General features: G+C 46.5%; 1 protein-coding gene across 4 annotated transcripts in view; it reads right to left on the bottom strand.

Annotated features, from left to right (window-relative positions):
- Nucleotides 1–5,964: 5,964 nt before the first annotated feature.
- The window catches only part of CHCHD6 (coiled-coil-helix-coiled-coil-helix domain containing 6), a 171,877-nt gene continuing 167,100 nt past the window's right edge, over nucleotides 5,965–10,741 (bottom strand). For all 4 annotated transcript variants that reach the window (XM_034776375.1, XM_034776373.1, XM_034776374.1 and 1 more), the window contains one exon: nucleotides 5,965–6,549. In XM_034776375.1, coding sequence (XP_034632266.1) covers nucleotides 6,526–6,549 — 24 coding nt within the window. In that variant the 3' untranslated portion in view covers nucleotides 5,965–6,525. The remainder of the gene's footprint in view (nucleotides 6,550–10,741) is intronic.

A 10,741-nucleotide genomic window follows, 5' to 3' on the forward strand; every position in this document is an offset into this window, starting at 1 on the left:
ATGCTCAAAGAAGGTACAATCGGAACAGTAATGGCACGACTTGTGCTTCAGTGGAAGTGTTGTAGGTGGGTGGGTTGACAACATATCTTCAATGCACTGCAAGTACTCCACAGCAAATCACTCCAATGTACTACTGGAGTGACACCATTTTTCTCTAACGACATTGGACTTCCTGTGAAATGAGTTAGTGGTCTGGCTCTGGTTCCTAACAGACAAGCATCCTGGGCACAAGAGACACCACAGTCATTAGTATCAGTTGCCTGACAGACCCAGCTGAGAAACCAAAAACTGCATATTCCCTGGGCATTGGAATGCCCTCTCAGTCCAAGAGGTGGCACCTTTGGTCAGAGATGAGGCATGAGATGGCAAGAGGTGAGGGGTAATGACAACCTTCTCCAAGTCTAGAACTGCTCTCTGGTACTCAGTTCATGACAAGAAATTGAAAATAAATAAGAGACAACTTAGTCAGCCTGGGGTTTTGCCCCAGCAAAATCTTTGGGTAAATGACATAAGCACATCTAAAGTGCTACCCGCACAAGCATCCCCTTTAAACTATTGCGGCTCCTCCTTTCCCTGCTCTTCCCTTTCAGTTATTTGCCTTCAGTTTTAGTCCAAGTGGTCTATTGCTATTATAAACCTACCTTGTTTAAGAGATTGAGGGTTTTGTAGCCTGAGTCCCGTGCAACTCCATGCAGAACCATTTGATGTGAATGGTCTTCTTAGGGCCAATACTAATTGGTGAGCTTTTATGGCCAGGAGATCAGCAGCCATGTTTATGCTAAAACTAAGCATCTGAAACCAAAGAGAATCAACTGTACAGTCCATCGCTCCCACCCCCGTCAAGTGCACATTCCAGGGAGGCACTTCTCAAGAAGACAGCAAAAAGGGCATGTAATTTGGGGGCATTTGTGGACAGATGAGGGTTGCCAGCTGTATTTTGTTACAGATTCCAGAGGAGCAGTTGAATTTACCTTTAGCACAGAAACAACAGTTTGCTTGTTTGTCTCTCCAGCAAGAGACAAAAAGTTCCTTGCCTTGAGCTGACTGGCTAGGAACGTACGAAGAGAGAGTGCATGGTGATTAAATGCAAGAGACATTTTGGACATGGAGGCCTGCTAGTGCTGACAGCTGCTCCTGTCACTCGCTTTAGCTCTGCCACAGGTTGCCCACAAACTACCACCACTCTGCAGGTGTAATTAGATACCCGAGGGGGAGGGGTATCATTACTTGCACAGAACAATTGTGGACACAAGGGAGGTTGCAAAACCAGGCTAGGAAGAGACTTTAACCACTTCAGTCTGCATCACCTCTCAACATGGAGAATTGGGGAAATGAGGAGACAGCAAGACATGCACACACAGTGGTGATGGTGGTCGTGGTGGTGGAGGAAGATTATCAGATAAGGAGATCCACTCAAGAATATTACAGCCACCTTCCCCGATGACAACTATACAGAATTCCATTCAAGAGGAGCAGGTGTTAGGGTACAGGCCTGTGCAACTCCGAACTGCTATTCAGATTCTGGTTAAAGATAGCCAGTAATTTCTGATCATGTTGCACCAGCTGGAGAGGGAAGAGATCCTGGTAAGAACATAAGAACGGCCATACGGGGTCAGACCAAGGGTCCCTCTAGCCAAATAGCTTGTCTTTTGACACTGGCCAGTGCCAGGTGCTTGAGAGAGAATGAACAGAACAGGCAATCATTAAGTGATCCATCCCCTGTCGTCCACTCCCAACTTCTGGCAATCAGAGGCTAGGGACACTCAGAGCATGGGGTTACATCCTTGACCATCTTGGCTAATAGCCAATAGGTATTCTAACACAGTGTGAGTTGTAACGGTTAATTTGTGTTAGTCTTTGTGTACACACAACAGGCCACTGCAATTGTAGACTATATTTTAAATAGGTACATTTCTACTACAGCAATTGGGGGGGGGGGCGGGGGGAGAAGAAAAGCCAGGGGATATAGAACCTATACTTCTTCCACTCCCATACAGACTGTGACAGCCATTGCAACAGGCCACCATGCAAAGTTAAGGACCTGCTCGTGAAAGGCACAGAGCGTCTGCAATGGAAGCTCAGCACCTCTAGAGATCAGGCCCTGTTTAGCAAGCAAGCTACAGAAAAGAACTTTTAACTAGTTTGGCAATAAAATAAATAATACCTTAAAAGACAAATGGAAAATTCTGCCTGGAAAAGGAGCACACAGCATGAGATCACAGGATTCAGCAGACTATAAAATAGGAAGTGAGACTAACTCTTCTCCCCCAACAGCTGCACAAAACCCTCCTACAAAGATGACAGACACATTTGGCAATTGCCTTCCTCCTTCAGCCTCTCTCATCATGGACAAGGCAGAGTTGGTAAAAGCATGAATGCAGAGAGGATATTAGATAAAGCATCTTGTAAAGTCAAGCGTGAAATATTAACCACAGGAGGCGATGGGTTGTAGTTTTATGCAAGATCACAAATTCAGTGTTTAGAGAGCCTGAGATGCCCTTGCATATTAGAGCTTCTGAGTGCTTGTTGAATGTTGCATTTGAAGAGCCACTCAGTCCTCTTGGAAAATGTTGAACAATTATGTTTTTATTTACTGTATTTTCTCTCTTTTGTTGTTGCTATTCCCTTCCCATCATGCTAGAGCCTTTTGCATGAAAACAAGTTGATTTAATTCCCACTCATCCAGCCAGTTTCAGACAGTTTGTGCTTGTAACTGGGCATTCTGCAAACCTCATTTTCACATGCAGTTACCGCAACTGTACACCCCACATGCTAATGACTAGTTGCATTTGTGCACACAATTACCTATTTGCACACACAACTACATTAACTGCACAGGCAAAGTAGTTATGCAGATGCTCAACGGAACTGTCTGAAAATCTGGCTGTATGTGAATTTTGTGCAGGTGGAAGAGGCTGGAGCCACAGTCCTGGATCCTGAAGTTCTACTTATCCACTAAACATGCAGCACAGACTGCAGAATAGCAAGCTGCCCTCATAATCCTTCAACCTTGCCTTGAAGGGACCTTCTTCTAAGGGTAAGAGTGCAGTTCAGTTTCCATGGTCTACTCAGTCCTTGTTTATTCTGATGGAGAGTGCTAGGTTGCCAATTAGTGCCAACTGTGACAGGTTGTGTGGTGAGGACAACTATCCGCCACTGAGTACTAGACTGTAATCATAACAAACTTTGCCACTTAGGAGTTTAACTGACACCTGCCATCACAATCCTCCATGAAAATCAAACTCGAGCTCTGCAGCAAGCAACAAAGATTTCACAAACAGGCAGTCAAGGAATCAAATGGGGAGATAACCTGAAGGAGCTGATTAACGCATGGTACAGGTGTCTCCTGTCTTTGCGAGGCCCTTAGGAACCCAGGACAGGGGAAAAGGAAGAAAACAAACCAGAGAATACTCATTAGAGATGGTGAGTCATGTGTAGAGAGAAGGGTTTTCACACTGCTCAAAAGTACCCAAGGCTCTAGAGCCAGGATTTCATTTTGGGGTACCAGTGTGAGCTTTCCAAACAGATCAATTTTGTCCCAAGCCCAGAGGAAGATGCGGGGGAACGTGACAGCTAGCACTTTTCAATGGCATCATTCAGCAATGAGGGGGTAACAAGTGTGCTGGATTTTCTGGAAAGCAGGTGGAACCACAATTCCATCCTGCAAGGAGACATCCTGAGACCTACCAAAACTCATTTCATAGCCGTTCTCCCAGGAGAAGATCAAGCCAATATCCCAGGGCTGAATGGCTTTCAGCCTCACTACCTCCTATACAGCCGTCTTTCAGGCCCCATCACTGGGCTTCACACAACACATGTCAGATGGGTTTATTTCAGTCTTCATATGTATCCTGCTCTCACTGAATTCTTCTGAATCAGGACTTTAAGCACCAATATGTAAGAAATATGACAATCATATGACAGTGAGTACAGAGGCTACAAAATGAGTTGGTTTCTGTCATGACCAGCCTCCACTCCACCATCATCTCATTTACGATTTCTGGTGAGATGGGCCTCCAGTGGACTGGGGAGGTGATTGAAGGGCAGAGGGAATAAAGGCAGTTAAACTAATCAAGCACTTCATTAGGCAGTGCCGGATGGCCTCAGACTGATACTCTGTCATCACTGGGGCTGCACAACAGTGGTAGTGCACCTGGCCAGCATTAGCCTGAATGAGGCCAGAGATGTTGCATTTGCCTTTTATGACTGGATCTCCCCCTCCCCCGCTATCCATTGGGTTCATTTTGTGAGCGATCACATCTGTTTATGTTTCACAGACACCTGCATATCTTGAGATGACAGCAACTCCCTGAATGCTGTAATCAGTTATTTCTCAACAGAGGAATTGCCAATTTGGTAAATAAAGCTAATTATGAAAGAACATGGAAATGTATTACAGTTGCCTCAGGGAGAAAATTGTCCTGCACAGCGAGATATTCAGCCCTGGCATCATAATCCATCACCTCCTTCACCCTCACCCCGCAAACAGGGGCGGCTGAAATGCAGGTCATGCAGACTACATGTGCCAAACAAACCTGGGGGAGTGGCGGGCTGAGGAGGCAAGTTAATGGGGGCAATCACCGCTCTAAGCCAACAGTAATTAAGAAGTAGTGGTCACCTGGAGATGAACATTACCCCTCTAAATTCCTGCCGGTAGTGGCTCTAGTCCTCTCTCCACAGATTGCACATGCTGTCGGCAGAGCAGGAGCCATACCCTGCTGGCCTGGCAGCAGCACAGAAAGCTCTCCCAGCTCTGCCAGCACCAGATCTGAGGGTACAAAGTGCCCAGCTCTGGTTTGCGAAGCTTTCCCTCCTCTGCTAGGGCCAGTGGGTCTGACCTGCACGATGCAGCAAGTTTGGAATCAAAGGGAGATCTGTGACTTTAACCAAGGAAGGGCAATGAGTGAGTGAACACAGTGCCTTGTATAGTGAACAGGGGTTTGCAGCGCTGTCCTGCTTGATTAACAGCAAGTAGAAAAGGCTGGAACTGAGCTGACATATGGGCACATTTCCAGTTTAAGTGCACCCGTGATGAGTGGCAAAGTTCAATAATGACTCAGTAGGTGGCCCTCTACTACGGAACCAAACACCCAACATAGCTGTGAGGGGCACTATAATGCTGGAGGTGCGACATTTTGGCTAAGACGTTAAACTGAAGTCCTGATCTCATGCGGTTCTTGAAGACATAGTCCATCCTTCAATAGCTTTGGTGCTGGCTGGATGTCTTGGCTAAATTCCAACCCTGCTCATTTCATTCTGGCTACCTTATAATTGCCCCTGTGGTTTCAACTGGAGAAGTTATTCTTCATTTCCTGTCCCAAGGTACTACATAGCGTTCTTGGCATGGGAAATCACGAACCAGGTCCCAACCTACTGCATGTCAAAGATGGGAGAACGATCTCTAACTGTGCTATACACATAAGTACAGAGTGTGCAGAGCAATAGAGACTTGTTCAGTCACAGACCAGAGCCAGGCAGTGCTGATGCTAGGAGACACCCAAAGAAATACATTCCAAATAGACTGACTGCCTCGCAACATGGATAGCGATGCAATGCTAGACATGCTGTTCCCTACTGCCCCTTGTTCCACAAAGAGGGAACACAATGGAGTGGGGGCTGGAGGGTGAGAGAGAGGAAAGTTTACAGGGAGTAGGGGAGGGAGAATGCATAAGAGACTGGTGCAGTGAGGACTCTGTATTAGGTAAGAAGCTTTTTGCAGCATGATTCACCACAGCTAGTTCCCTTTTGGCCAAGGCTTTTGTCCCCTTCCAAGTACTTTCAGAAAAGCCAAAGCCCTTCGACCCCTGGCCTGAAACAAATGAGATTTTTAATTTACAAACTGTGATTGGAACTATTCCTTATCTCTAGTCCTGATGCTTATTGGGAATTGACAGATTTTCACTGCTGGCAGGGAGTGGAGGGAGAGTAAGGAGCAATTCTCAAACTCACAGGGGTGAAAACATCTCACGGACACAGTGACCATTAGACAGTTTATTGTTCTTAGGAGGGAGCCTTGGAAGGGAAGGAATGTGTCTGCTGGTGTTAACAACAAGAGCATGCTAGGAACAGTTAATCCTAACAAGCAGGTCAGGGTTGCTTCCCCCAATACTTCAGATGCCTTTCTCTGGAGCACAAGGACAAAGGCAACAGCGCTGGAAACACAGATTGCATAAGTGAAACCAAAACTAGTACGGAGTTAACTGGGCCTTGGGTCACATGGGCCTCTAAGCTATGTGCGGTGCTGTGGACACTTATGATTGACAGGCTTCTTTTCACAATGAACGAATATAAAGGGTGAAGCACATTTGGCAGAACAGTGCTGCCCCTCAAGCCCTCCCCCCACCCCAACTCCAAAAACAATCAGTGAGACAGATACATGCAGGCGTTCAGAAGAGGAATCATGTCGTTTTCTTGGACTGCTACAGACAGAAGGCACCGATTTTGGTCAGCATAAATCCAGAAGGATGCTGGGCTTCCAAGGGCCTCTGTGGTCCCTGTGATCTGCTCTTTGGTGGCTGTCGGGGTTTATCCGTAATTAACCAACAGTTCCTGGGAAAGAGGGAAAGAAGAAGACAAAGGGAAGAGCTGGCTGGTTAGTTATTCAACTGCTGACACTGGACTGTTTCTTTCTGAGACGAATGAGTAACATGGGCAGGGATGAGATATAGCTCACACCCAGACAGGAGAAACAGCACCCTTCAGAAGATTATCAGGTATTCCTGGCTGTAAAACAAAGCAAGATGTGGGGGGAAATAGGGGTCATAGAACAGGTCACTGAAACAGCCAAATGGCAGAGGAAGAACATTTCAAAATGTGCAACTGGCCCCTCACCTCTTTCCACCCTGTTCCACCCAAAATCAACATGATCCCACCCCAATTTACAGATCTGTAACATTTCAGGAGGGAGAAGTTAAAAATCCCAAAGCTCCATTTGCTTCCTGATGAGTTTTGAATGAAGATTCTGTAACTACACAGGGTAGCTCTCAGTAGCAGAGATCTTCACACTGCCATTAAGGTTTCCTCTAAGGCTCTAGCAAAGTCAAAGTTGGTTTGAAGAGGAGGAACGAACCCAGTCCCAGCAGTTCACTTGCTCCAAGACTGTTTTCTGGATCATCACCCCTACATGTTGTGAAACAACAACAGACCTGGGTTTGTGCTCAGGCCAAGAAGGCTTTCTTTCAGGTTCTCACCTAACACCTCATCAGCCCCTGCACCATACAGCTTCTAGGAGTTAGCGGCAAGAAACCCCAAACCAAGCTAAAGCATGTTAAACCCTCCTTGTTTGTCCTTAGGGCTGACCCAAACTAAGGCTGCTTGTTAGGGAGTCACCATCCCCTACAATCTCTGCCTGGCTGACCCCATTGCCTCCTCTGATAGTGGAGCTGGAACAAAAGGAAACACCTTTTTGTCAGACTCCTCTGATAACAGGTAAGAGGGGAAGTAACTTGTGGCCTGATTTGCCACCTTTCTGGGATCTTGAGTCCCACAAATGGTAAGGCTGACCCTGAGACAAGTGAAAGCAGCCCCAGGATCAAACATGAGGCACAAGCTCTGGTGAGGGGCACAAGAAAAAACTTGTCCAAGGAAGGATTTAACAATGGGGATATAAGGACTTTGGTGAGAAATAGCAGGTCTCTAGCCTCAGATTCAAGAGTCAACGTTCCCAACGTAAATCACACTGGAGACGGATTTTTTTCCATCGAATATTTATACAGTGCCTATCATGGCAACATCTTGGCCTCTTACTGTAAGTGCCAAACTGACACACACAGAGACCAGTATGACAATAAAATATCTATTCCTGCTTTTTGATGGGCCTGGGCCCTGACCCTTCCCTAATTAAACAAGGCAGTTTACAATCTGCCCTGAAGGCCACCAACCTTGAGCTCTGGTAGACCAGAAATAGCAAGTTCCACAGGCGAGGGCTCTCCACTGAGAATGAATGCTCTGACACTGGCTTTGGAAAGCTCTGCTCCAGTAATCAACAGCAAGAGTGATGATCCTCCCATGATGGTCCATGGACAGGTGGGAACTAGGCAAGTTTCAGATCAGCTATGGGTAACTGTACAACACCCCATGGCAGGGTTGACAATCTGGTGCTGTGTTCACTCCCTAGGCCCAGCAGGGCTTGGAGCACTTTGCTCAGCCCCTACGAAGCTGAACACTTCCTATCCATCTATACATACACGGACTCCACCTGACACTTGGACAAGTGCAGACCAGCTTAGAAGGGAACAGCACCCTATTCTCCTTCCACACGGTCTGACATGAGAAGAATAGAGGATGAAGAAATAAAGGGTCCCACAGACCACTCTGACCCCCACTAAAGTTTGAGGGACTTTGGCTTTTAATCTGAGTGACACAAACCTTCCTAAAACCCTGATCAACCTCGTGTGCTTTGTCCCCAGAGGAATCTTTTAGCTTCTTTGAACCCAGTTCTCTACTTATACTCCATGTCATGCTAATGGTAAGAGAAGACAGAAAACTGTGGGCCTGTTCAAACCCTTTTTAGGATATCATGGTGGCTGCAGCACATGCCATGGTCTCCCTGTCTTTACTCCCACTTCTCTCATTTCTGTAAGTTCAAAGAAAACAGCTGCCCTGTAATGAGCTTCTATCTCCTCCCCTTCCCGTGGAAGGCAGCAGAGCTGATGCCAAGTGAAGGTTACTTTCCTCACCGGGCATCAAGGTACTTGTGTGATGCCAGCAAACGTTTCTACTTTTAAGTCAGAGTCAAAACCTTAAGAATGAGTGGTCATTCTTCCCTAGAAGCAGATGCTAGTACTGCCAACCACCTGTATACCCAGGGTACTTTCAGTGATTTATAATCCAGGTTCCTGGTGTCTGATGCCATCTCATATAGTTGGTAGTTGGCTTCCCTGTATCAGCCACAGCATCATCCTACCAGCCACACATTCAGCAAATTGACAGTCTGTCTAAACTACAGTGAAAAGCGTGTTGAGGGAACCAGTTATGATGTTGGTTGTCTCCTCTACTGGGTTAAAGCATGGTTCCATTTTGCAGGGCAAGCAGAACCTAGACACGTTTAAAGAACCTTGCTAAAGCCAGCTACAGAAAGCAGGCTGAGTGACTCGAGGATGATGGGGGTCTCACACAGCAGTCCAGAGGTTCTGGCTGGATTTGAGCTCTATCCCCCTGCCTGCCTGGTGGTCTTCCTTATGGGAGAAGCTGCTTTTCCTGCAAGCACTGGCCCAGAAAGGGGGGTCCTTACAGGAATGATATCACTGTGCCGGATAATGTTCATCGGCAGCTGGTGATGTCACTCCAGCAGTAACCTAATAATAGGCTCATGTCGGCTGACTGAAGTTCCTGCAAGGGCAATTATTCAGCCCATACCTCCTGTGCCTTCTCAGAATGCTCCCATCTCTAGCATTAATGAGCGGGAGGGAGTTGGTAGGGATGTGAGGATAAAGAGAAACGTTATTTGCCAAATTAGCTAGTCAAAACTGATCAGGACATCATCAATATTATTTGACCAGCTCTAATTTCCCAAGTAATTTTCCTGATCATTAGAAAGTTAAAGTTTTACATTAAGCAGTACATTTTAAAAACTGCAAAATGCAATAAGCAAAGCAGCAATACATTTCACAGTAAAATAATTCATTATATTCATGCTGTAACATTTTAGTTAAGCGTCAAGGAATGCTGCATTCTTTAATAGAGCCACTAATGCACCAACTCACCCTTCAATTATATTTTAAAACGTTTAAAAAAGCACTTTTTCTCCCTTCAGAATGTGGTATCTATCAGTTATTTTCATTTGTTTTTAGTTGCTGAGAGAAAGACAATTAGCCAGCACTTACTGATTAAAATCAAATCCGCCAACCCCAAACTATTTACACACCTCTAGGGAGGTCTCAACCTGAAGGTTAACAAGCATTTCTAATGCTAGAACATCACAGGATCCATCTCATTTGGGGTAGGGGGAGGGGAAGGAGAGAAATAGAACCTGATGAAACTCCTTGTCTAATAAGCATTGGACCCCAAAGCTGGCAGGGTGCAGAACAGAGCTGCCCACCGGCTTCCTGCCATGCAACTCGCATCAAGGAAAGTTTCTGTGAACAAAGGCTGCAGTTGGATAGCACTATCAATCAGCTCAGGCTGCTCCCAATGGAGGCCTGATACAATTACATCTAAGATCAACACGCACTGGATGGAGTGACTAATTAATTTTTGTCCTCCTAAGAGGGAACTGCATGTTGTGCTCATGAAGGTTATGGGACTGGCAGTGCTTGTAGACTGAAGTACTCTCAGCACATGGCTGGTTGGATACAGGGAAGCCTCTCACAGCCATGACCGCTTCACTGCTTGGCACAGAGACTCAGGGCTTGGCTACACTTGCGAGTTACAGCACATTAAGGAGCCCTGGGCGCACTAGCTCACTACCCATCCACACTGGCAAGGCATGTAGAGCGCTCTGACTCCATGGCTAGAGCGCTCGTGGTACTCCACCTCAGCGAATAGAATAACATTTGATGCACCCCCACGGGAGTGCCGCGGCACCGGTGTGAATGAGATATTGCATTACTGCGCTCTGATCAGCCTCCGGAAACGTCCCATAATCCCCTTAAGTCAAGTGGCCACTCTTGTCATTGTTTTGGATATGCCCTTTGAAAGCTCCGTTTGACAACCGTCATGCTTATCTGCTCCGGGACAAAGCAACCATTACCGTGGAATGCTGTGTGTGAGAGAGTGAGAGGCGGGGGGGGGGGGGGGGGGG

This window comes from Trachemys scripta, chromosome 7 (assembly GCF_013100865.1).
Source record: "Trachemys scripta elegans isolate TJP31775 chromosome 7, CAS_Tse_1.0, whole genome shotgun sequence".
NCBI classification, from domain to species: domain Eukaryota; kingdom Metazoa; phylum Chordata; order Testudines; family Emydidae; genus Trachemys; species Trachemys scripta.